Source organism: Peromyscus eremicus, chromosome 20 (genome assembly GCF_949786415.1).
Source record: "Peromyscus eremicus chromosome 20, PerEre_H2_v1, whole genome shotgun sequence".
Classification (NCBI taxonomy): domain Eukaryota; kingdom Metazoa; phylum Chordata; class Mammalia; order Rodentia; family Cricetidae; genus Peromyscus; species Peromyscus eremicus.
The window spans coordinates 407,421-433,725 of NC_081436.1; the positions used below are offsets into that span (position 1 = coordinate 407,421).

Genomic DNA, 26,305 nt, shown 5'->3' on the forward strand with positions numbered 1-26,305 from the left:
GGATATTGGGGAGAGCAGAGAAGCTAGCCAGAGAATGACTAAGGGGCTCCTGTGTAAACAGGAGCAAGGAATGGACAGGGAGGGGGCCTGTTTGAGTTGGCCAATGTTGGGGGATTGAGGAGGAGGACCAGGGCAGGACACCGTGTCCTCTGTCCCCCACCAAGGCTCCTGGGAGGGTCTGAGTCACACAACTCCCTAGCTGTACGCCACCTCTTTCCCCAGCTCCTAAATCCTGGGAAACATCTGAAGAGTCTGGGCTGAGAAAGGAGAGGACTGGATTCACATGTGAGACCCAAGCTTCACATGGATCTCTATAAACAATAAGGCTCCATCCTTCTCTCCAAGGGGGCTCCCCTTGGCTAGTCTCACCAGAGGTTACCTTTGGGCACTGCTTGCCTCAGATCCTGACCCACAGATTCCTTGGGGTCCTAACCTGTGAAAGTGGGGCAGAGCCACTATGGCTGTGGTCTGCTAGGCTGGCCTCTGGCTGGGGCTGCAACTGGCTCTGGAGATGGGATTTTTGAACACCTAACTGGGTGACTGGGGAGAGGAAGCAGGGTACCCGAGTGACGAAGGAGGGGAGCACACAGCAGGAAGAAAAAAAAAAATTGACTCTGGGACTTTTATTCGGAAACCCCACAGGCCACAGCGAAGCAAAAGAGAAGGAAAGGCACAGGGGCAGGATTTAAATTTGGGAGCATTGTTCCAGAAGGGGAGAAGTCCTGGAAAAAAAAAAAAGGCAGAGAAGGCAGTAGAAAGGGAAGGAGATTAGGGGAGACTCCAGGCCTCTCTCCCCATCCCCCAGAGTAAGATAAAGACTAGAGTCCTGAAAGGTGATCTCATCACACACCGCCTGAGCTAGGAGCTAGAAAGGTACCTCCACTTACTAAACCTCCTTCCTCTACTTGCACAGGCTATGGGGGTGACCAAGACGGCCAACAGAAAGCGAAGGCTGGTTCCCTTTGAAGACTCCCTACCACCACCATCACATCTGCCACCCATCACATATCTTTCTGGGATTTCTCCAGGAAATCAGGCATCATGATGAAGGCACTGAATTGGGGGGTTGGCCAGTTGGTCAACTGCCAAATCCAAGAAAGGGCCATAACAGAGACTTCCAAACCCTGCCTTAGAGAGAAACTAGAGAACTGAGACCTCAAACTCCTGTGCTTTCCACTCTACGAGTTTAGGAAGGGGCAGCCACGGAACTCCCGCAGCCAGCGAAGCTGCTCCAGCAGGCTGCCTGGAAGCACTCAGTGCCTGGGCTGCAGAGTCCCCAATCCAGCTGGCCCGAACCCAGGCACCCGGTGGCCCCGGAAGGCAAGGGGGAATCCCTGTTGGATGGACGCCAGAGGAGTCCCTTGTCTCTCGACCCCAAAGCTTCTTTCCTGAATAAGTGAGGGAGACCCCCACACACACTGTTCAGGCTCCCTCCACTCCGCAGAGGTGATTCCTTTCCTCATTAGGAAATTCTCTGCTCCCTTTTTCCAACTCCTTTTCCGAGCGTTTACGTTGTACATCTGGAAAGGAGGGGGAGGAGGGAGGGGAAGCGGAGAGGAGGGCGAAGAACCCGAGCCCGCCCAGTCTGAGCCAGGCCAGACCACCGGCCTCCAGCTGGGGCCGGAGCCAGGGGTTCAGAGGTGCGGCCCCCCACGCCCCTTCGGGGTGCGGGGCGCGGCCTCGGCGTCCCGGGGACCCAGGAATGTCCCCCCGCCAGCCGGCCCGGCGGCCGGGGGGAGGGCCCAGCCGGGAGTTTGGCAAACTCCTCCCCGCGTTGAGTCATTCGCCTCTGGGAGGTTTAGGAAGCGGCTCCGGGTCGGTGGCCCCAGGACAGGGAAGAGCGGGCGCTATGGGGAGCCGGACGCCACGGTCGCCACCGTCTCCTCTCCACGCGGTGCCGCTGCGCTGGGGGCCCCGGTGCCTACCGCCGCTGCTGCCGTTGCTGCTGCTCCTGTGGCCGCCGCCACTCCAGGTTGGGGGCTTCAACCTAGAGGCGGAGGCCCCAGCGGTGCTCTCCGGGCCCCCCGGCTCCCTCTTCGGCTTCTCCGTGGAGTTTTACCGGCCAGGAAGGGACGGGTGAGTGGCGAGGTTGGCGGCGAGAAGGGAGCAGGGGGCCACCTGGAGATTGGGGGCGCGCCGGGGTCTGGAGGCGACCAAGACTTGAGTTTGAGGGCGGAGTTTGAAAGGACCAGAACTAGGGTTGGGGGCCCAAGCTAGAATTGGGGGCCCGCGCTGAAGCAGGGAGGCACCGTGGCGGACGTGGAGTGTGAGATCGGTGTCGAGACTTGTGGCATGAGGAGAGGACGGGAATCTAGAAGCTGGAGAAGTGCAGGCAGGGTCTCGAGGCCAACCAGGAGGAAAGAGCGCAGAAAGCTCAGGGTCTCTGGCGATTTGTGGGCTGCTGGAGACCTGTGGCGGGTGGGAGTCGAGGGGGGCGCGGAGGCCGGGCCTTAGGGAGCACTGGAGGAACTTCGAGATCCTCCGTGGAGCCACTGAGAGGGTTGAAGCTGGGTGAACGCGTGCAGTAAGAAGGCAGACAGACTGAGAGGGTCGGGAGGTTATGTGGGGGCCAGTCTCATCCTCCCCTCCCCCATCAACTCAGACTGGGGAAAGACCAGGGAGAAGGACGGAGCTACCCCTCCCCTTTCTCCTCAGTCCCCTGCGTCGCCTCCCACCCCCAGTCTCTTCAGGCAAGGAGATCCAAAAACTTAGGGAGAATCCCTGGACCCCGGCACTGGGGGTGCTGGGGCTAGAGGCGGGATCAGCCCAGGGCGGTGCACGGATGTGTCGGGAGGGGTGTGTGTGCGCGCGCCTGAAGGGGGGTGGGCGGTTTCCCTCTAGCTCAGCTCTTGGGAGGAAGAGAAAAGCTGATTTCCTGTAGCTTGTCGGCTGTAGTTGAACTGAGACTCAGACTTCTGGGACTAGGGTCGGAAGCTGGGGAGACATAGGCTTTCTGGGCCCAAGAGCATCAGAACGAAGGTTCCTGAAATTCTCTATGGAGATCCTTATTTCCGGGTAATAAACAGACCTAGACTCCTAGTGCCTGGAAAATGGGTGCCCACAGGCTCGGAAATCAGAGTTAGAGGCCACATTGAAACAAAAGTGTTTGTTTAAATGAGGGGAGGACGTTAGGAAGTGAGAGGAAGGTGACAGTCCCAGCTTCTGGGACAGGGAACCCCAGATCCAGATTCCTGAACCCCTTGGATGACAGCAGTAGTTTCTCCTCCACCTCCAAGCTCTGAGCCTCCTTATGCCCACGGCAGCACCCCCACCCCCACCCCCACCCCGAGATCTTAGGGCTTGGTAGGACCTTTGTCAGAGGTGAGCTGATTTTAGCTGTCTGTTTAATTAGGGGGTGGGGGAGGGAGCTAACTCTAGCTAATTCAATTGGGGAAGGGACGATCTTCTACTTTGTCTGGGGGACTTAGGGGTGGAAAAAAAAAGATAACTAGGCCCCAGACGTTGAATTTGGGCTTTTCAAGGTCCCCACCCCACACCCTGGCCTCTTGCCCAAACCTCATTGCATCACCCTGGCCTAGAGTCCCTGCCAGGCCTTGCCTCTCCCAAGGTCCCCCAAACTTCTTACCGCAACCCTAATGGAGCAGAAGGGATGGAGGGGATATAGGATGTTTTTCCTCATCAGGGTGTCTGGCTTTTTCCTTCTCCCTTCTCCCTACCCCACCCCACACAAAACGGTCAGCTAGTTCTCTTTTAAAACTGACATATCTGTTGGACTTTGCACTCCTTGTCCCCTAGGTGTGTATCTGGGCCCTGGCCTGATCCTTCAGTCCCTAAGGCTTCTTCTAAAAGAGGACTCAGTCTTTTCATCTCACCCTGTTCATCTATGCTCTCAAGAGAACCCAGGTGTCCAACTCACTTTCTGCTCCCCTCCCCTTTGCTCTGTGTGTAACCCTCTTAGAATATTCTCCCTCCCAGCACCTGTGTGCTGGACTTGGACTCCCTCTCCTTCATGTGGGAAAACTCAGGCTGTGGTCTGGGTGTTCCGGATTCTTCTGCATCGCTTCTCATGTTGAACAATGAAGAGAACAGGGTGAGCCCTGCAGAGGTCTCACAGGCAACAAGGGGTGAAGCCAGGCAGCCCTGGGTATGAGTGCTCACCACTCACCAAAGAGCTGGGACTTGAGCAAGTTACTTAAGTCCTTGGAGACCAGCCTTCCCTTGAACATGAGGTCTAACTTACTCTAAGAACTGAATGAGACAACACCTAAAAGGTGCCCGCCCATGTGCAGACAACACACGAAAAGCATGAGTTTTCTGGGGAGAGTCCTGGTTCTGATTTTCATTTTCCTGGCACCAACCTCATTCATATCTTAAGTTTTCCTCCATTTCTGACTTGCATTCATTCATTCATTTATTCATTCCCAGGCTGAACTCAAGCTGTATAGCCAAGGATGACCTTGAACTTCTGCTCCTACCTCTGCAGAGTGCTGGGATTACAGGCTGGCTTTGCCACACCCTCCATCACACCCAGTTTATGGAGATTGAACCCAGGGCCTCTGTGCACGCTTGGCAGGCAGTCCACCTGCTGGAACTGCTCATTCCCAGTCCTCACATGCTTGTAGTACTTGCTAATAACTGTGATAGCAATAATAATCCCTTACATTCCTCTTATGCTTTCATATCAATTTCTCATTGGATTATTACAAAAATCCTGTGTTGAGCAGAGAAAATATTATTGCTTCAAAAGTCATAAAAATTTAGAATTAGAAGTTAGTTTAGGGACCATCAAAAGCAACTCATCTTTGAGAGAATTTAAGGCTAGAAGAGGGACAATGACTTAAAGCTTAAAAAGTGAGCCCGTCTGCTGGAGGCCACTCCTATTCGGCCAGCCAGGTGTACCCCTTCAGAATGTACCTGGGGTTCCAGTAGCAGGTGTCCACCTCTGGCCTGGCTAGGGGTGAGGCAGGATTGTGGGAGCTGGGCCCTGACCCACCTGCAGCTCTCTACCCTGACCTTGTCAAGCCAAGGGAGTCAAACAGTAACTGAATATTGAACAGGGGCTTGGTTAATCAAAAGCCTGGCTAGGGAGATAGTGAAGAAGAGAGGAGGGGATATTTTGGCAGTGGGGCAGGGCAGAACACTAGCCTAGGAGCCAGGATTCCAGGCTTCTGTTCATATCCTGGGAAAGATTCTGAGCAACCACGGATGGCTGTGACTTCTCTTGGACTTAGTTTTTCCATCTGTCAAATAAGGTCATAAGGCTAGGTCAGCAGTTTGGGGACTTGTTGAATGTCAGGACTGAGATGGCCTTCCTTTCCTACATGCAGCACCCACAGGGCATCTGCATTAGTCCTAAAACCAGTAGATGTTCTGTGCGGTGGCTTCTAGATATGGCCATCTGTCTCAAAAGACTAACCAAACCCTCTGAGGCTTCTGGATAAATGATGGCAAGCATTTCTTCCCTCGGACTCTGTGATAGAGTCTATCTGCCAAGCAGCGTCTAGTGGGAGATAATTCATGGTCTTTTCATCTTTTATGAACCAAGAGTATCTATAGCTGCCAATCAGAACTTCTGACCAGCCTGAGATAACCAGGTTCCCCACACAAGTTGGTGTAATGCCAGTCAAAAGCAAATGCACTTGAAGTTTTAATTAGCCTGGTATGCCTTATCAGATAAATGCATGATTTCCGTTAGGCAGTCTGCAATATGGAAAACAGCCCCAGGACCCTCCCTCCCTTAGCCCCTTTCGGATCACTATGAGGATTCTACTGCTGCAGTATTTAAGAAGCATCAGGTAGGAGGAGAATAGGGATAATAAGCTTACATGGTAGCCTTGGCACAGGCACATCAGTTGGCATGAGTGGGTGCTAGAATGAGAACTCTGAGATGGACACACCACTAAAGCCTTAGGTAGAAGCCATCTGGATCCATGTCCGCTGTCTACATTCTGGGATCCCCAAACCTTCACATAGCAAACAGATATGCCCCTGGCCCATGGGCTTCACAAGCTTTGTAAGGGCTGCTGAACTATAAACTCCCTTCTCAGTTTCTGTACAAATGCAGGTGGTATGGAAGAAATCTGGGGACCTTGGTAGAAGCCAGAGAAAGGAAACCCAAGCCCGTGCTGAGCTAGGGCAAGAACCAGAGCTCCAACTCCTTGTGCAGCTGTCTGGTTCCTGTGCAATGCCTTCACTGTTTTTGTTGTTGTTTTGGTTTGGTTTTTTGAGACAGGGTTTCCCTGTGCAGCTCTGGCCGTCCTGTGACTCACTGTGTAGACCACTACCCTCACTATTTTTTGGTGCAAGAGGCCAGGGCTAAATTCTCTGTGGCAGCTCTAGCTACAGAAGGACCACACCCCTCTCTTCTCTCTCAGCCCTGAGGTTGCAGCTTCTCAATGGCGTCAGCCTCAGGCATTCTCACCTGAGAAGGTCACTGGGCCCTTGGAATGGTGGCTCAAACCTCTAATTGGCCTTAATGCCTGAGTGAGAGAGAGGTGAGACCCAGTGGGTGGGAGACAAATGGAGAAATGTGAGGCTGGAAACTGACAGGAAGCCACAGGCAGTAAACATTTCCTGTCCCCAGGGTAACTGAAGCTGGCACCTCCCCTCTCCACTCTATAACTCTTGTTCCCCTGGACCCCTGCTTTCTTTATTCTCACCTGTCCTCTCACACACCTCCCATACTCCACTGGTGTCCTAGGGACTGCCTTCCCTGTTGATCCCATCACTTGCTCTTCTTAGACCCTGACCCTCCCCCTCAGTATATGTAACCCTAGTGGAAGACACTCCTGCCTTTGTGACCTCTGCTAAGTCCCTTCTTGAGCCCACAATCCTAGTGATAAAGGCTGTGGAACAAGCAAGAAAAGGGGTAGGTGTTGGGGGTGTTGAAACCTGAAAGGGTACAAAAACCATTAGAGGTGGAGAGACCAGAGATCTGAAATCAGAAAAGAAGGAAGAAACGGCTTAGCAGTTAAGAGCACTGGCTGGAGGGTTCAATTCCCAGCACCCATACGGCAGCGGCAGCTCATGATTACTCGTAACTCTAGTCCCAGGGGATCCAATACCTTCTTCTGGCCTCCTGGAGCCAAGTACCCACACGCCACACAGACATTCAGGCAAAATATCCATACACATTAAATGATTACTTTTTTTTTCAAAGGAGGAGACCCAGGAATCTAAATCAAGAGAGCAAGCAGTACTGGGGACAGGCAGGCAGAGAGGTTGAGGAGCAGTGCCAATGTCAGCGGGGGAGGAGAGCAGAGGCCAAGCCTGGCCCGGACACTGGCCCAGAGCTGGGGTGCCAGGGAAAGCTGCCCAGGCTGCCAGATGCAGTCCTTGCAGGAGACTCTGAGTAAAGCGCCAAGAGAGAACAGGGCAGTGGCTATGTGGAGGACCTGGAGACAAGGGACCAGGGCTAGTAGAGGAGAGTTGTGTGGAGGCCCAGGAGCCAAGGGACCAGGGCTGGTAGAGGAGGAATTCCAGGAGCCCTCCCTTGGTGGAGGACCCCATCTCCGGCATGTGTGTCCAGGAAGAGGATCCAACAGAACAGGATTTGAGTTCAGTCTTCTGGGGCTGCTTTGTGGTAAAGAGGTACAAGTGAGGCAGAGCCCCAGCTAGTGAGATCTACTCTGGGCCACAGGGTGGGGCAAACCAGGCCCAGGAAACAGCCTGTTTTCACAGTGCTCCAGCTCCTCTTCGACACTCACATTTTCCTCCAACATGCCCCAAGACTAAGTGGCCAGTTGCCTGGGTTCCAACCCAGGGAGAAAATTTGGCTTGGGGAGAGAGGGTACACAATAGGTGAGGGCCTTGAAACTCCACAGGAACCTGGGGTTCTAGGACTAAATTGTCTCTTAATATATATTTTTAATCTACTTTCAACCAAAGGACATACATTGCATTTGGTGCTATTTGTTTGTTGTTTTGTTTTCCTGATGCTGAGGGCCTTGCATGTGCCAAGCACACCCTCAACCTCTGGTCCACAGCCTCAGTTGGTCTGGGCATCCAACCTTGGCAGATAGATGGAAGAAAAGGAGAAGCTGGAGTCTAGACCCTCTGCCCCTCGTTCCTTTTCCAGGAACTGACTCTGGCTCCTTCTCTCTGGTAGTAGAAGAAGGTAGGAGAATGTGGGAGGAGGGGAGGAGCGGAGTTAGTGACAGCAGCACGTGGGAACGCCTGACTCCAGCCCCTGCCTCTGGCATCTGTGGCATCTTCTGAGATATAAATACAACCCAAGGGACATCTACCCCACCCCCACCCTTGGGCCCAAAGGTCTGGGTGCATCCTGCCACCCGAAACTGACCTGGAAATAGGACCCCTCCTAATCCGCTTCTCCTTGCCCCTTCACAGGGTCAGTGTGCTGGTGGGAGCACCCAAGGCTAACACTAGCCAGCCAGGTGTTCTGCAGGGTGGTGCTGTCTACGTGTGTCCCTGGGATACCAGCCCTGCCCAGTGCACCACCATTCAATTTGACAGCAAAGGTAGGCTGGAAGAGTTCAGGGAGGGGCCTAGCATAAGTGGGTGGGTGGGCCTGCAGCTTGAGGATGGGGCTTGGGGTTCCTGCTGTGAGGCGTACAGCCTCAGCACCAGAACCACGTGCTCTCCTAGTAGTAGTTCTGGTGCTCCATTTCCTAGCTGTGGGCTCCCTATGGCACTACTCCATGTTCCCAGCCCAGCCCAGCCCAAGGAGGGCGGGCATGATTCAGAAACATGTGGCTCTCATTTCCACTGAATCACCCACAACTCTGGGAGGCCAGGGCCATAACACGAAAGACAGAAGAAGAGGCTTGAAGAGGGTTCTGTTCCTAAGCTAAGTGATAGTGCACACCAGCTATAGTGTGAGTCAGCCTTTGCCACAGGGAGCTCAGCCCTCAAGCAGATGAACCTGAGGGAGCAGAGGATATTCAACCAGCACTGGAGCATTTGCTCCATGCTAGGCACTATCATGAGTGCCTTGGCTCACTTAATCCTACAGCAACTGAATTAGTTTCCCCATCCTGTGAGGGAGGAAGCAGAATTTAAGTCACTCAGCTAGTAAGAGATCAAGGATATAAATTCAGACAATCTATCATCAGAGGTAAGGACTGAGGTAAATGGGCAAGAAGAGGTAAGCATGAAAATGTGGAGGCCAAGCCAGATGCGGTGGAACACACCTTTAGTTCCAGCACTGAGAGTGGGCAGAGGCATTTGGATCTCTGTGAATTTGAGGCCAGTCTGATCTACAGAGCAAGTTCCAGAGCTACACAGAGAAACCCTGTCTCAAAAAAAAAAGAAAGAAAGAAAGAAAGAAAGAAAGAAAGAAAGAAAGAAAGAAAAGAAAAGAAAAAGAAAAAAGAAAGAAAAGAAAGAGAAGAAAAAACATGAAGGCTAGCGATTTCTGAAAGGGTGCTAGGGATTATGCACACACACATGTGCTGTACCACCGAGTTACAGCCTCCAGTTCCTAAACAGACTGACTTTTAAAAGCCTAAGGACATTCAGGAGGCTAAAGCAGGGAGATTGCCAGAAGTTCAAGGCCAGCCTGGGCTACAAATGAGACACTGTCTTAAAAACAAACAAATAAATAAAAAGCCTGAGAGACAGGTGGAGAGTAAGAAGAGGAAGAAAGGCAGTGGTACAAAGGGCAGAGTTTAGGCTGGAAAGAGACAGAAAGGAAGGTCTAGTGAGGAGGTGGAGAGAGAGAGGTTGTTGGAGGCAGATGCAGGGCTGGTGTACAGACAGAAGTTAGCCATGGGACTTCCCCAGTTCCCCCGCACCACAGTGCAAGTGTCCTGTTATAGCTAAGAGGAAACCAGAGAAACCAAGGAGACAGCTTGGGAAGGGCTCAGGGCTCAGGGTCTAGAAATGCTGAGCATCCTGGGCCAAGGCTGAGGGTCACCTCTCTGTGAACCAGTGTGACAGCCCCCTTTCAACTTCCCCAAGGTTCCCGGATCCTGGAGTCCTCACTGTCCAGTGCCAAGGGAGAGGAGCCTGTGGAGTACAAGTCCTTGCAGTGGTTCGGGGCAACGGTTCGAGCCCACGGCTCCTCCATCTTGGTGAGGGGCCAGTGGGCTCAGTGGTATGGTGCCTAAGAGCTGAGCAGTGGTGAAGAAAGCCAGGCCTGGCTGGGGAGTTCTTATTGGGCTAAACGCGAAATCACCCTCTGGGCCTTCCCAGGCATGCGCTCCACTGTACAGCTGGCGCACAGAAAAGGATCCACAGAGTGACCCCGTGGGCACCTGCTACCTCTCCACAGACAACTTCACCCGGATTCTGGAGTATGCACCTTGCCGCTCAGGTAGGGGCCAGAGTGGCATGACCTACTATTTCCATGTGAGGATCCCAGGTGCTCAGGGCTTTCTCTTCATGGCCACCAAGCAGCAAAATATACATTTTCAAGGCTGCTCAGGAGACTCTCTGGTCTCCTTTTCGGCTCCTGCTTCTCTTCCCTGTCAGCCCATCAGTGCACAGCTAGCTCATTTCATTTTCTTCTTCCCTCACAGATTTCAGCAGCGCAGCAGGGCAGGGTTACTGTCAAGGGGGCTTCAGTGCTGAGTTCACCAAGGTGAGAGGTGACTGGGGAGGGAGGGCGGTGAGTGAGGACCCAGGGTCAGCACCAAATGGTACACTCATCCCCTCTTCCCCTCACCTCTCCACAGACTGGCCATGTGGTCCTGGGTGGACCGGGGAGCTACTTCTGGCAAGGTAAGCCCTTCCTCTGCCCTCTTCAGGCCTTGGCACCACATCCTTTCCCCCTCTAGGTCTGAACTCACTAATCCTCTCCACCCCACTAAGTCCCTATTACCTCCCCCGGCCCATCACTCTGCTCTCCTTCCAGGCCAGATCTTGTCCGCCACTCAAGAGCAGATCTCGAAGTCCTATTACCCAGAATACCTCATCAATCCGGTACAGGGGCAGCTGCAGACCCGCCAGGCCAGCTCCATATATGATGACAGCTACTTGGGTAGGCAAGCAGGTGGGGGGAGAATGGGAGGGCACATTAGGGGCTTCTGTCCTCACCCAGCCTCCCCTGCTTCTCCCACTCAGCACCACCAGCTCTGCCGCCATACTTGTGTAGAGGCTGACTATGAAGGGATTGAGGGCCAGAGAATAGGGTCCCAAAGGAGGCAATGCTAACATCCACCCACTCTGTCCCCCAGGATACTCTGTGGCTGTGGGTGAATTCAGTGGTGATGACACAGAAGGTAAGTGAGGCTTACCCCAGGCTAGGCCAAAGGGGGGGCTGGAGAGAGCCCAAAACACAGTGTTCTGAGTCTGTCCTGTCCTTCCCTCAACCCACCAGTTTCTCTTCTCTTTGCAGACTTTGTTGCTGGTGTGCCCAAAGGGAACCTCACCTATGGCTATGTAAGACCCTGCCCACCATCTCCTGCCTCTCACCCTGGCTAAGTGCAGAGCCTTGCATGGCAGTTTGTGGAGCCTCAGGAAAAAAAAAAAAAAAAAAAAAGATAAGAACATAGGCTCTGGGGAAAACAGATAGGATTTCGGAAGTCTAGTTCAAGGAAAGGAAGCATGTGAAGTCAGACTTGGGTTCAAATTCTGGATAAGTTCGTCTGTTCTTTTATTGCTACACTGTCCCCTGCTTACCCTCTCCAAGCTGCTTCTTCCATGTGCAATGGGGTAATAATAGTTCTGACCTCACTAGGCACTTGTAAGGGGATGGAAGCACTTGCGAATTGTTAGGAGTGTACAACAGCCAGCTGCTATCATTAGACTATGACAAGAGCCCGGACAGATGGGTGCCACACACAGCTGTCCGATTAATAACATTTATTAAGGCAAGGTGAGAGATGAGACTAAGATATCTTATCCCATCTTGTCAGGCACCTCTAGTCAAGTATGTGGGATGAGACACACAGCTTTCATCTTGATGGAGCTACTGTTCACAAGCCTCTCAAGGTCTCAGGCACTGTCCATTCATGATGGTGTTCCCCACTACAGCCCTGTCGGGTGGAGAACAGCCTTGACAATTTGCACATAAACTATGGTCCTAAGATACCAATTACGTTGCTTAGGGGCAGCTGGATAAATATTTAATATCTGCCATATTCCCAATTCTACACTCTTTCTGAATTGGAAGGTAACTGAGGTAACCTAACACATTTTAGGAAAGCAGTAACCTCTTTCCAGAGAGGGTGCGTCAGAGAAGGTTCTGTGAGGGCTCTGCACAGATGGGTCAAGAGGGAGTCCCAGGCACAGGCATGAAGAATATAAAGAATAGGAAACTGGAGCTAGTTTGTAGCCCCACAAGCTAAAAGAGGGTGAGAAGAGTAAGGGAGTATTTAACAAGCATGGACGGTGGGGCCAGACACCAGGAGCCTTGGAGGGCCCCCAAGAGACAGAGACTGACAGTGGCTCAGGGGGCTCCCCGGGGTGCACGGGGGGAGTAACAGTCTCCATCTGCTCTCTGGCATCAATGCCAGTGGGAGAAATCCAAGGCACAGAGGCTGGATGCCCAGCAGTCCTAGGAAGGCTCACACCAAGTCTCAGCAGAACAGCAGGCAGAAAGCAGGATCCAAGAGACTTGGAGGTCTGCTGGGCCAATGGCTAAGAGGAGACAGAAATGTGAGGACTTGCAGATGCTGGTGGGTGAGGGATAACGGAAGTTTTGAGTCTGTTGGGTTTGAAACACCAGTATGTATTCGATATCAATTACTGCTTACCTCCTGCTTGCTAAGCCCTTCTTTAGTCGCTGAGGGGCAAAAACCAAAACCATGCTCCTGGTCCAACCGACCTTATAATCTAGTCACTAGAATCTACTGGGTAGAGATGAAAATCCATAAGAGATTTAAAGGAAAAAGGCGAAACAGCGGGAGCTGGAGAGATGGCTCAGGAGTTAAGAGCACTGGCTGCTCTTTCAGAGGACCCAGGTTCAATTCCCAGCATCCACATGGCAGCTCATAACTGTCTGTAACTACAGTTCTAGGGATCTGACACTCTCACACAGACATATACGCAGACAAAACACCAATGTACATAAAAATAATAAATCTTTAAAAAAAAAAAAGGGCAAAACAGCAACAGGGTAGAGAAGACATGTAGGTGGAGGGCGGGCAAACTGGGAAGGAGTCAGAGGAGTGCTTAGGTGCCCCTGAGGAATGCCTGTCCCGTGTGTCCCAGACCTTCGACTGTGGGGCATCCAGGACCAACAGGCCTTTCTCTTCATCTTCAGGTCACCATCCTTAATGGCTCAGACATCCAGTCCCTCTACAATGTCTCAGGAGAACAGGTGAGGACACCCTCGCTTACTCCAGTTTATCTCTCTTGTCAACTAAGCTCTGGACCAATAGTGTCAAGCTTCCAACCTTCTCTGGAGCCACTGAACATCCACTCACTCTTGATCTGTTTACTGACTGAACCGTGTTCTGACCCAGTGATGTCCTTTGTCCCCACAGATGGCCTCCTACTTTGGCTATGCTGTGGCTGCCACTGATACCAATGGAGATGGGTGAGTGATGGGGAAGGGGTGCATTTTCCAGACCTGGGCAGGAAGGATGGGGATGAGACAGTGCGGGCAGAGTGCTCCTCGTAGTTTTTGTTCTGAACTCTCATTCATGCTATCCTCCTCGTTGGTCAGGGCAAGGAGAGGGCTGAATGCTGCATCAGAGCCCTCAGATCTTATTCACAGAAGGGAATGCCTGGGGATCCAGAATGCCTGGATTTCCTGTATAGGAGCAATAAATTGTGACAAGACAGGTTATCAAGATGCTTGGATCTGCCCTTTTCTGCAGGCTAGATGATCTGCTGGTAGGGGCACCCTTGCTCATGGAGCGGACAGCTGATGGGAGACCTCAGGAGGTGGGCAGGGTTTATATCTACCTGCAGCACCCAGCTGGCATAGAGCCCACACCCACCCTCACCCTCACTGGCCAAGATGAGTTCGGCAGATTTGGAAGCTCCTTGACACCCCTGGGGGACCTGGACCAAGATGGCTACAATGGTAAGCATCATGGCCCAGGGGGCTGAGACTGAGTGGGGGAGCCTGATTGGTCAGGAATTAGGGGGAGGGTTTATGTTAACTAAACTAACTACCCAGGCCCTCTTGACTTTCCAAGGATATTGGGGTTTAAAGAGATTTAGAACAGGAAGGACAGGTAGATGAGGGGCAGGTTTTGTGGTAGGGATTTCAACACCTGGCCTCCTAACTTGATGACAAATGTGTGTTATGTCTTGCAGATGTTGCCATTGGGGCTCCATTTGGTGGGGAAACCCAGCAGGGAGTCGTGTTTATATTCCCCGGAGGCCCAGGAGGACTGAGCACTAAGCCTTCCCAGGTTTTGCAGCCCCTGTGGGCAGCTGGCCATACCCCAGACTTCTTTGGCTCCGCCCTTCGAGGAGGCAGTGATCTGGATGGCAATGGATACCCTGGTAAGTTGTGTGCATTTCTAGGCAGCTGCCACCAGGTGGTGCAGTTCCCTAACTCGGGTCTCCTAGAGCCATGAAACTAGAAAGCCTGGGAAAAGGGCATCCTGATTTGGGGCTTGCTGTAAAGGGTTGTATCTTGGCTTTTTGCAGATCTAATCGTTGGGTCCTTTGGTGTGGACAAGGCTCTGGTATACAGGTATGAACTCAGGGAGACTGAGGCAGCCTGGGGAAGTAGAAACGTCCCTTTAGAACTAAGACTGGCAATGTCAGTGCAGAGGGAGCTGGTGTCCTGGGGCAGGTGCCCAGCCCTCGGAGGAGCCTTGATTCTGTTTACCACACATCCACTCTGCAGGGGTCGGCCTATCATATCTGCCAGCGCGTCTCTCACCATCTTCCCCTCCATGTTCAACCCAGAGGAGCGCAGCTGCAGCCTGGAAGGAAACCCCGTGTCCTGGTGAGCTGAGCCAGGAACCTGCAGAGATCTGCACCTGTCAGAAGGCAGGGGGCCCATGTCTGCCTCAGCAAGGGACAAATGGGGGTGACCTAGTCTGGGTCTTTCTGAGGCAGGTAGGAGTCCAGTTCCACAGCACTTTCTCCTCCGTCTTTCTCCAGCATCAACCTTAGCTTCTGCCTCAATGCCTCTGGAAAGCACGTCCCCCACTCTATAGGTAAGGGGGACTGCTTGAGTGTGGTAGACCATGGAGTGGGAGGACTGAGTCCAGCAGGTAGGAGAGACAGACTCACACCATGTTTCCTGGCCACAGGTTTTGAAGTAGAACTCCAACTGGACTGGCAGAAGCAGAAGGGAGGGATTCGGCGGGCGCTGTTCCTGGCCTCCAAGCAGGCCACCCTTACCCAGACCCTGATTATCCAGAACGGGGCTCGGGAGGACTGCAGGGAGATGAAGATCTACCTCAGGGTATGGCTTGAGGGTGGGGGTGACCTAGCCTGAGTGTGTGTGTGTCTGTCTGTCTGTCTGTCTCTGTGAGGTTCCCCCTGAAGGGCATGGGATTCTTGAGAGGCTAAAAAAGAAGCCCTTTGCCAGGCGGTGGTGGTGCACGCCTTTAATCTCAGCACTCAGGAGGCAGAGACAGGTGGATCTCTGTGAGTTCAAGGCCAGCCTGGTCTCCAAAGCGAGTTCCAGGAAAGGCACAAAGCTACACAGAGAAACCCTGTCTCGAAAAAAAAAAAAAAAAAAAAAAAAAGCCCTTCTGTCAGAAGATCCAGACACCAGGAGCCTAGACCCACAGAGCAATGGGGATTGTTAAATTTGGGTCTTAAACAGATAACAAGAGAAGTAAGTCAAAGAAGCAAGGCCACTGAGACCCCAGAGTCCCTGATCATGTGCACTCTCTCCCCTGGCCCTAGAATGAGTCAGAATTCCGAGACAAACTCTCCCCGATTCACATCGCCCTCAACTTCTCCCTGGACCCCAATGCCCCCATGGACAGCCATGGCCTCCAGCCAGTCCTACACTACCAGAGCAAGAGTCAGATAGAGGACAAGGTAAGGAAAGAACTTGGGAGGACAGGCCTGGCATCTGAGGCAGAGCCCCAGAAAGGGGGTGGTAGGACCCCTCTCAAAGCTATCCTGCTCCCCAGGCCCAAATTCTGCTGGACTGCGGTGAGGACAATATCTGTGTGCCTGATCTGCAGCTGGATGTGTATGGGTGAGTAGGACTGTCACGTGACTAAGTGTCAGGGACACTCTAGCTGTGAGATCTGTAAGCATCTCTGGGTTTCAGCTTTGTCTACAGGGAGCATTCATTTCCCTGACTCTAGACAGATTAAGGGCACTACTGTGCATGCAGCACCTCACCTTATGCTTGCCAGAGCTAGGGCCCAATCAGCAAGGCTAGTCCGGCTGTGTTATTGCCATATCCCATTGCCTTGGTTTGTGGATTCATTCTTCAGTGTCCTTACCCTGTGTTTCCTTCAGGGAGAAGAAACATGTGTACCTGGGTGACAAGAACTCACTGAACCTGACATTCCATGCCCAAAATTTGGGTGAGGGTGGCGCCTATGAGGCTGAGCTTCGGGTCACAGCCCCGCTGGAGGCTGAGTACTCAGGACTTGTCAGACACCCAGGGGTGAGAAGGGACTCTCAAATGGGGCTGCAGTGGTGATCCCCTCCAGAGGCTGCCAAAGCCTGACTGACCTGTGCCTGCCTGTCCCCAGAACTTCTCCAGCCTGAGTTGTGACTACTTTGCTGTGAACCAGAGCCGACAGCTGGTGTGTGACCTGGGCAACCCCATGAAGGCAGGCACCAGTGTAAGTCAGGGTGGAAAAGGAAGGGATTGGAGAGAGTACAGGACAGGGTCCCGCTGCCCCAGCGCACAGCTCAACACCCCATCTAATAGTCCCCCTTTCCTTTGTTTCACAGCTCTGGGGTGGCCTTCGGTTCACTGTTCCTCATCTTCGAGACACAAAGAAAACCATCCAGTTTGACTTCCAGATCTTTAGGTAGGGAGTGACTGGACCTGAGCTGGGACTGAGTTGAGACTGGAAGAAGGGAGAGTGCGGGGCAGGTGGCAGGGCCTGGTGCCTCCCTCAGCAAACTGCTTCACTCTTGCCTCCATCCCACAGCAAGAACCTGAACAACTCACAAAGCAACATGGTCTCCTTCCCGCTCTCCGTGGAGGCTCAGGCCCAGGTCTCCCTTAATGGGTCAGTGCCCAAGCAGAATGGGGCCCTTAGAGGGAAGGGTGGTGGACTTCTAGGGGAAGACACTTGGATTCCTCTTGCCTGCTCTAAACCATCTTCTTCCTCAGTGTCTCCAAGCCTGAAGCTGTGCTCTTCCCAGTCAGTGACTGGTATCCCCAAGACCAGCCTCAGAAGGAGGGAGACTTGGGCCCTGCTGTCCACCATGTCTATGAGGTGAGGAAGGTTGGGAGACAAAGCCAGGGGGTCAAACCACTTGATGGGGGAAAAGAGGAGCCAGTATAAGTGACCGTGACTAGGACCTGGGTTAGTGGAGAAGAGGGGACGGCCTGGTGAGTACTGAGGCTCTATGAGAGATGGCCAGAAGAGGAACACACCAGTCCATTGACTTACAAAGGGGGCCTGTATCAGGAGGATTGCTGTGAGTTCTAGGCCAGCATGATCTATACAGTAAGTTCCAGGCCAGCCTGGGGACAGAGTGAGACCTTGTCTCAAAAGTGATGGCTGAGGTGGATTTTATAGTGCCTTCAGGTGTTCCTTCAATTCTCAGACAGGAGCCCTGATGCAGGGTGTATGGGTGGTGACCTAGGCCTCTTTATCAAGCCAGCCTTCCCTTCAGAGAGTTGTATTATTCCCTCTCAGCTCATCAACCACGGCCCCAGCTCCATTAGCCAGGGCGTGCTGGAGCTCAGCTGTCCCCAGGCTCTGGAAGGCCAGCAGCTCCTCTATGTGACCAGGGTGACAGGACTCAGCAACTGTACCTCCAACTACACTCCTAACTCACAGGGCCTGGAGGTAAGAACCTGGACATGGGCCTGGGGTGGAGGACTGGGGCTGTGGGGCTGGGAAAGGTTGCCTGGAGGCTACTGGAAGTGGTGGGGAGACAGACTCCACAAGATCTAGAAGGAGAAAAAAGACCCGTATCTGCTGCATCCCTGTCCTTTGCCTGACAGTCTTCGCTCTCCTGGTGCGCTCCCAGGTCTATGCCACCTCGTCCCTCTGAGGCTTCTCAGGCCTGTCCTCTGGCCCTCCGAGAATGTGTGTTTGCAAACAACACTTAATGAAGTAAGGGTTACAGTTACAACTAGGAAAAACCCCACACCAAATGAAACTCACAAGGTCCCCACATTCCTGGAGCTTGCATCTAACGAAGGCTGGTAAACAATAAGAAGTAAAAAGAAAAATGATTGGCTGTTGAAAAGTGATGAGACCTGGCATGTACACCGATAGTCCCAGCACTTGGGAGAGGAAGGAAGATCAGAAGTTCAAGATTATCCTCAGCTATATACATGAGACCCTGAGTGAAAAAAGAAGATGGACAAAAAGTAATGAAGGTGCAGAGCTACCAGGCATGGTGGTGACACCTGTAATCTTAGCTCACCTGTCATCTTAGAGGAGGCTGGAGCAGGAACATAGTCACAAGTTTTAAGGCCAGTCCTGTCTCCTTAGTGAGTTCTAGGACAACCAAGGCTACATAGTGAGAACTCTTGAAAGAAAGAAGGAAAACAGGCAAGTGGACCTAATATGCTGTGGGATACAAAGTCAACATAATGATGGGAAACCTCTAGAAGATGTAGCCATTAGCCAGGTAGGAGGACACTTACCTAGCACGTCCAAGACTCTAGGTTCAATCCCGGCACTGCTAAATAAAGTAAGTAATGAAGGCCGGGCGGTGGTGGCGCACGCCTTTAATCCCAGCACTCGGGAGGCAGAGGCAGGAGGATCTCTGTGAGTTCTCCTATTTCAGTGCAGAACAAGGTGGGTGCCTTGCTCTGGCAGTGGGTGGGTTGGCTGGACACAGGGACAGAGACAGGAGCTGGGCTCCTGCTCTGGAACTCAGGTTCAGGCTGACTTAGGTGCTGTAATGAGCAGGAGGGACAGTAAGAATGTCTCTCCTTCCAGCTGGATCCCGACAGCGTCCCACACCACCTGCAGAAAAGAGAGGCTCCCGGCAGGAGCGCTACCACCGCAGGGCCACAAGTCCTGGTAAGTCATTGCAGGGAATGGAGTTGGCCCCAATCACTGGACACCGGTTTAAGTTCTCAGGATCACCAAAGTAGAATTCTGGGCTCAAATACCTTCTTTTTCTCCAGAAATGCCCTGAAGCCAAGTGTTTCAGGTTGCGTTGTGAGTTTGGGCCACTGCACCGCCAAGAGAGCTGGAGTCTGCAGCTGCATTTCCGAGTCTGGGCCAAGACCTTCCTGCAGGTGAGGGAGCTTTATGCAGCCCAGACCCCAACCTTTGGGCCTAGTTGGTTGACCCTGTTCTCTCCCTGCTGTCTACCCTTCCTCCTCTGCTTTGGCAACTGTGCAAACATACAAACTACAGCTCCCTCCCTCACCCTGGTTTAGACCAGTTGTGTGTCCTCGGCGCCACCTCGTGGCCACAGTAGAAACAGCCACTGTTTCCCTTTCTGGCCCTGATAGAACAGTAGAGGCCAGCATGATGGTACTCGCTCACCTTTAATCCCAGCACTCAGAAGCAGAGGCAGGTGCATCTCTGTGAGTTGAGGTCAATCTGGTCTACATAAGTGAGTTCCAGGCCAGTCAGGGCTGCACAGTGAGATCCTGTCTCAAAAAAATACAATAAATAAGCAGGGCGGTGGTGGCACACATCTTTAGTCCCAGCACTTGGGAGGCAGAGCCAGGTGGATCTCTGTGAGTTCAAGGCCAGCCTGGTCTACAGAGCGAGATCCAGGACAGGCACCAAAACTACATGGAGAAACCCTGTCTCAAAAAACAAAACAAAACAAAACAAAAAAACAATAAGTAAATAACCAGACACACAAAAAGAAAATCAGGCTGGACATGGTGGCACATGTTTTTAATCCCAGCACTAGGGAGGCAAGAGGCAGAGTTCAAGGCCAGCCTGGTTCCAGGACAGTCAGGGTTACACAGAGAAACCCTGTCTCAAAAAAACCAAAGAGAGAGAGAGGGAGAGAGGGGGAGAGAGAGAGAGAGTGTGAGAGAGAGAGAGAGAGGAGAGAGAGAAAGCAGCAGTGTGAATGGGAATGCAGATCAGTGGTAGAGTGCATACCCAACCCACAGGTTTAAACACCAGAGTGGGCTGGGAGCTGACTCCTTGGGTAAAGCACTTACATGCAAGTATGAGGACTAGAGTTTTTACATAAGTGAAAGCCTATCTGGTGTGGCAGCCATGTGTATGTGATCCCAGCACATAGGAGGCAAAAATAAGGAATCCCCACAGTCAGTTGGCCAGACAGTTAAGGCAAAATGGTGATATCTGGGTTCAATGAGAGAGCCTGTCTCAATGTATGAGATATCTGACATCAGCCTCTGACCCACCCACACATGTAAACACAACCATACACATACATACACATGAGAGAGAGAGCCTGTCTCAGTGTATGAGACTTCAGGCTCTGACCCACCTACATATGCACTCACACACACCATACACAGGAAGGAAAGAAGAGAAGATTTGTGAGATGGCTCAGTGGGTGGGTAAAGTACCTGCCTCTGAGCCTAACAACCTGAGTTTGATGTCCCGGACCCACTTTACAGAAAGAGAGAGTTGACTCCCTCTGACCTCCATAGGCAAGCCTTGGCATGTGCATGCCCAAGCACATACAAATAAATACATCAATGTTTAAAAAATAAATAAGAAGAAAGGAAAGAAGATTGGGGAGATGGCTCAGTGGGTAAATGGACTAGTTGTTCAAGCCTGACCACTTGGGTTCAATTCCTGGAACCCAAGGAAAAAACTGAGTTTGGTGGGTCAGCTAGCCTGTGGTATGTAGCATAGTGGCAGAAACAAAAGAGACCCAGCCTCAACAAGGTGGAAGGTGAAAACTGACTTATAAAAGTTATCCTCTGACCTCCACATGTGTGTCATGGAACATGGGCATTGGTATGTGCACACACATACACATGTGCAAATACACACACATAGAACACACATATGCACATGCACACACATAGAACACACATACACACACATAGAACACACATATACACATATGCACATACACATAGAACACACATGCACACAACTGTAATTTAAAAAAAAAATTGAGAGACAAGATGAATCCATAGTGAAGGGACAAGCAGAAGCAGGAAGAAGAAAAAGCTATCATTTGCTGAACACACATTATGTATCAACCATGGTCCTGGATGTTAACCCATATTCATCGTTAAGAGATTATTAGACACATAGTCATCTGATTATACATTATTCAGTTATAATTATTCAATTTTACATTTACCATTTCTCATAAGGCACATCAAGAGAATCAGAGAGAGTGAGTCCGTTAATAGGGAGCAATCACATCCTGAGACAAACTGGGGAAGCCCTGTGTCCTCTAGATCCCAAGAGGGGCTGCCCTGACCACCTTTCTCCACCCACAGCGGGAACACCAGCCATTCAGCCTGCAGTGTGAGGCTTTATATGAAGCTCTGAAGATGCCCTACCAGATCCTGCCTCGGCAGCTGCCACAAAAGAAACTTCAGGTGAGTTCAAGGTCAGAGGTCTTGATCAAAGAAGGCTCAAGAATGTCAGAAGCAGGGTGAGGACATGGATACAGGCTGGTCTTTCTTTGTGCAAATATTTCCTGACTTTGTAGGTGATTAACATGGTGTCTCTGCTTTGGAGTTCACAACCTAGAAGGCAATGATGTCAGCATGACACATACCAGACAGTTTATGGAAATACGTCATAGGAATACCTGAACCCAGTCCTCCTTCCTCCCTGGAAGGAGTGGTGTACAATCTGAGGCCTGAGGAAACTGACTAGGCTAACTGTCCCAGAAAGGAAGATTCTGGGTGGAGGAAACAGCAGATGTGAAACACAAAAACAAGAGACACGGTGAATGCCTTTGATCCCAGCACTTGGGAGACCGAGGCAGGCGGATCTCTCTGAGTTCAAAGCCTGGTCTGCAGAGTGAGTTCCAGGACAGCCAGGGCTACGCAGAGAAACCCTGTCTCTCGAAAAACAAAAACAAAAAGACACTTGTGCACGTCAGACTCTTCCATCTTTAAGTTTAGAATGCTGTTAGCTAAAAATGAGAGTTAGGTCCAGACCCAGCAGTCAGTAGTAGCCAGGAAGAGGGTAGGAAGAATTTTGGGCTCTCAGTGTCATTTGGCTTGTCCCCAGGTGGCCACAGCTGTGCAGTGGACCAAGGCAGAAGGCAGCAATGGTGTCCCGTTGTGGATCATCATCCTAGCCATCCTTTTTGGCCTCTTGCTCCTAGGTCTGCTCATCTACATCCTCTACAAGGTCAGCCACACCCTGCCCCTGGCTTGGCTACCCTCTTACCAGGCTCCACCTGTTACACAGTAGAATCTAAAAGGCCGCTCTCAGATCTGTTTTCCAGCACAGGCCCTCATCTTTGCCCTGGCTCCTCACACCCCCATCCTGTCTTTTACTATTGGACCCCTCCCTTCAGTCTGCAGCCCCCGTTTAGAAAAAAGCCTCCTGTCTCGGGATAAGTTTGCCAATATTGCAAAACTGCAGATGGCAAATACATGATGGCATTTGTGCTGTCATTTCCTCGAAAACTGTGGCAGTGAATAACAAATCATATCCTACAGGTGGCGGCCACTGCTGGGCAATCAGATATGGCACTTGAACTGAACTTGTTTACCCTTCCTGGCTTACTGGGAGCATTTTTAAAACTCTGATAAGAGATTGCCCCATAATAAACCCCTGATTTTAGACCTCCCACATTCATTGGACCCCTTGGGGAAGTATCTGAACGTGTATTCAGAAGCCACTTTGGCAGGATGGGGAAGCTGGAGGCAGGAAGTTCCTTATCCCTCTGGTTCCCTAGTAGAATGAATATGATCTCTCATTGTGCCTCCTTTCCCATCAGCTTGGCTTCTTCAAACGCTCCCTCCCGTACGGCACAGCCATGGAAAAAGCTCAGCTCAAGCCTCCAGCCACCTCAGATGCCTGAGTCCTCCTGATCCCAGACTCCTGATCCTGAAGAGCCAGTCCCTTACCTGCCAACAGGGAGGGACCAGGCACTTCCTGAAGGTGCTGAGGGCTGGGGAGAAGCTGTTCTCCCTAGCCCAGAGACATACTTGAAGGGCCAGAGCTGGGGGACAAGAAGCTGGGGATCCTTCCCCCCATGCACTGTGAAGGACCCTCGTTTACACATGCCCTCTCTTGGATTGGGGGCCTCTACACATGCCCTCTCTTGGATGGGGGCCTCAGGTCCAGGGACAGAAGCCTCAGCCTTCCTTCAGCCTTTACATTTTGGAGACTTTAATGAAGGCAACTTGGAGCCGTAATTAAGGAATCCAGTCATGGTTCTGTGGGCCAGGCATACCACCAGGACTTCCCGTCTGGTTCCAGACTGCAAAGATGTATCTTTGGCCTTCCCAGAGATCCAAAAAAAGCCTGCAGCTAAGAACCTGAGACTTGGGGAGTGAGACCTGGCAGCTCCGATAGCCCCCATCCTAGAGGGCCAATAAAGAACACTAACCGTGGATGGTGCTGCAGGACCAGCTCAGGACAAATCCCAAACAAAGGTCGATGCTGGCCCAGACCCAGGTCCAGGGGAGTCAGAATGAGAATGGAGCCAGACCCAGTCTGGGGCCTGGGATTGATCTGGAGCCCAGTCTCAGATTTTAAGAACGTATGCTCACAGACCCAGGATGGCATTTGGGTCAGCTGCAGACCTGGGTCTAGGGCCCTATTCATCCCTGACTTAGGAGAAGTCAGGAACTGCCCAGGACCCTAACCAGGCCACAGTGGCAACATATCTGGAACCTCAGCTTGGTCAAACAGGCTCACTCATTCCCCAGAGAATGGGGAGCCCCAGGCCTGCCGGACCTGGGTTCTGCCCACCAGCTGCACTGATGCTGCCCTTCCCTCCCCACCCACCCTTTCCCTCTGCTCCAGAACCCACCCCCAACTTATTTAAACTCTGTTGCAAGTGCAATAAACCCCACCCACTGCCCCCACTGACCAAAGTTGCAGTCTGTCCTTCCACCCTACTTTCCAAACTATCCTAGACCCAGAAAGCAGGGTAAAAAGGAAATGTCTGTCTCCCATGGGCCTATTCCCACTAGGAGCCAGGAGTGAGATTCCTCCACCCCACAAACTTCTAGATGATTAAAAGACAGTGAAAGGAAGCTAGGTGTGGTAACACATGCTTACAATCCCAGAATTCTGGAGATGGAGGCCAGAGAACCAGTTCAAGGTCATCCTTAGCTACATACTGCATAATAATTTCAAGGCCTGCCTGGGCTACAAGAGACCCAAGGGAGAGAGAACAGGGGAGAAAGGAACCAGCAGCGGCGGCACACACCTTTGATCCCAGACCAGGAGACAGAGGCACGCAGATCTCTGAAATCAAGGCCGCCTGGTCTACAGAGTGTGTTCCAAGTCAGCCAGGGCAGAAAAGCCCTGTATCAAAAAAAAAAAAAAAAAAAAAGAGTGGGAGCTTGTCTGTTGTTCCTCATCCAGCCCCCACCAGATCCAGACTTCCCTACCACCAAGGAGCAAAGAAAGAAATCTTTCCTCTTTAGGATTGAGAATGCAGAGAGGTCCTGATGAAAGGTGAGGGAAGATTGCACAAAACACTCACCTGGGCTTCCCTTAAATCAGAAAAATAAAATAAAAGGAAAGCCCATTAGTTTTTTCTGTTTGTTTTGCACATTTTGTGTGAATTGTGGGAGGGGCCACATGCCACAGCACATAATGGAGGTAGGTCAGAAGACAACTTGGAGGACTTGGCTTTCTTCCAAGTGAGTTTAAGAATCAAACGGGGCAGGGGCAGTGGTGGCACACACCTTTAGTATTAGCACTTGGGAGGCAGAGGCAAGCGGATCTCAATTCAAGGCCAGTCTAGTCTACAAAGCTAGTTCCAGGGCAGTTAGTTACACAGAGAAACCCTGTCTTGGGGAAAAGAAAAAAAAAAAAAAAGAAGAATCAAATTCAGATCTTTCGACTTGGTGACAAGGGCCTTTAATCACAGCCTGCTTTGGGGTTTTGTGTTGGAGTTACTATTGTGTGCCAGTGTAAGGGGCATTAAATACTTCATATAGATGATCTCTTAATTTTTCTTCCTGTGCACGTGTGTGCACTTGTAATTGGGCATGTGAGTTTACCACACACAGGAGGTCAGAAGACAATTTTGAACTTGAGTGTTGGTCCTTGCCTTCCACCTTGCTTGAGGCAGGGTCTCTTGTTTACTGCTGAATACCACAGGCTAGCTGGCCTGTAAGCTTCTGGCAGTTCTCCTGTGTCTTAGGGTGCAATGAGATTTCAGACACAAGCTATTATATAAGTCAGGTTTTTATGTGGGTTCTGGGGATCTGAACCCAAGTTGTCAGGCTTGCATGGTAAACGTTTCACCCACATCTAAACTCTACCAGTCCTGTGATGGTACCATTACCTCCATTTATTCTAGGAGACACTGAGGCCCAGCGCTTATGTAACTTGCCAAGGTCACACTGCATAGCAGAAAAAGTCACATTCAGTGTTGCCCGTCTGTGAAAGCCCTTATTCTTAACCAACATGCCAGAGAGCTCAGGTCTTCAAAGAGAAAGCATGCCACATGAGACAGCCCCAGGGTCCTCTTTCTCAAGGTCTGTCCTGAAGTGCAGGAAGCTGAGTAGGGCAAAGATGGTTGTGTCATGCTAGACCAGGATTTTACCACCAGAGGGCAGTATAGCCACAAATTTCTGGGACTTTGTGGCAGGGAGGTGTGAGACCCAACTCTCCCCTTAGCAGGGCTATTATTAACTCAGACTCTTACAACACCTTCAAATATTCCTCCAGGTAAGTTACCTGAACCACACTCCAGTCCTATACTTATGGAGTGTCCTTCCAGAATCCACAAGGCAAGAGGACTGAGGCAGCAGAGACATGAGGCAGAGAAGTGCCCAGAACGTCCAAGGACAGCAGGAATTCTCAAGGAGATCCTACTGGGGAAGGTTGACACCAATTTTAGGGACTGGGTCTGAAATGTCTCCACTGTAATGAGGAGGAAATGAAGAAGGGAAGTGGGCTAAGACTAAGGGCTGGTGTCACGGGTGTGACTGTATGGTGCCTTTGCTCCAGAAGAGGGTGACAAGATCTCCCTCTAATTAAGGAATTCCTTGGGCGCAGGCACGCCACAGATGTGATCTAGTACCGGCATTATCCCTGAGCTTACTTCTTTGACTCTCCTCTGAGCTGCCTCCTCAGCCTCGGACCCTGCAGTTAGAATGTGTCTCCCACTCTCCAGAGGAGCATGGAGGCTGTGGAGATCAGCCACCTGACCCTCTCCTTGTCTGTGTTGGTGAAGGTGGAAAAGAGGAGGGAGGAAGTAACAAAGCAGCTGAAGATGGGGGGAGGGGGTAAGGGGCTCAGAA

General features: G+C 51.7%; 1 protein-coding gene and 1 long non-coding RNA gene across 3 annotated transcripts in view; one reads left to right on the forward strand and one right to left on the reverse strand.

The window, feature by feature from the left end:
• Positions 1-1,676: 1,676 nt before the first annotated feature.
• On the forward strand, positions 1,677-24,995 carry Itga5 (integrin subunit alpha 5). The gene is made up of 30 exons (XM_059247911.1): positions 1,677-2,076; positions 8,311-8,441; positions 9,883-9,995; positions 10,117-10,237; positions 10,443-10,504; positions 10,599-10,644; positions 10,778-10,903; positions 11,100-11,144; positions 11,261-11,304; positions 13,130-13,186; positions 13,353-13,405; positions 13,689-13,897; positions 14,134-14,325; positions 14,473-14,518; positions 14,675-14,776; positions 14,935-14,990; positions 15,087-15,241; positions 15,691-15,828; positions 15,924-15,991; positions 16,261-16,411; positions 16,500-16,592; positions 16,705-16,784; positions 16,908-16,988; positions 17,093-17,198; positions 17,625-17,777; positions 18,885-18,968; positions 19,076-19,189; positions 21,350-21,451; positions 22,095-22,217; positions 22,813-24,995. The coding sequence occupies exons 1-30, from the start codon at positions 1,703-1,705 to the stop codon at positions 22,894-22,896; spliced, it is 3,309 nt and encodes a 1,102-aa protein (XP_059103894.1). The 5' UTR covers positions 1,677-1,702; the 3' UTR covers positions 22,897-24,995.
• Positions 11,720-26,305, reverse strand: part of LOC131897057 (uncharacterized) — a 44,717-nt gene continuing 30,131 nt past the window's right edge. The window contains exons 3-5 of one of the 2 annotated variants that reach the window (XR_009375572.1): positions 19,443-19,549; positions 19,061-19,183; positions 11,720-11,900 (exon numbers count right to left, since the gene is read on the reverse strand). This is a non-coding gene — a long non-coding RNA (uncharacterized LOC131897057). Of the gene's footprint in view, positions 11,901-18,654; positions 19,184-19,442; positions 19,550-26,305 lie in introns of those variants that run through there. The other variant, XR_009375571.1, reaches the window with a different exon arrangement.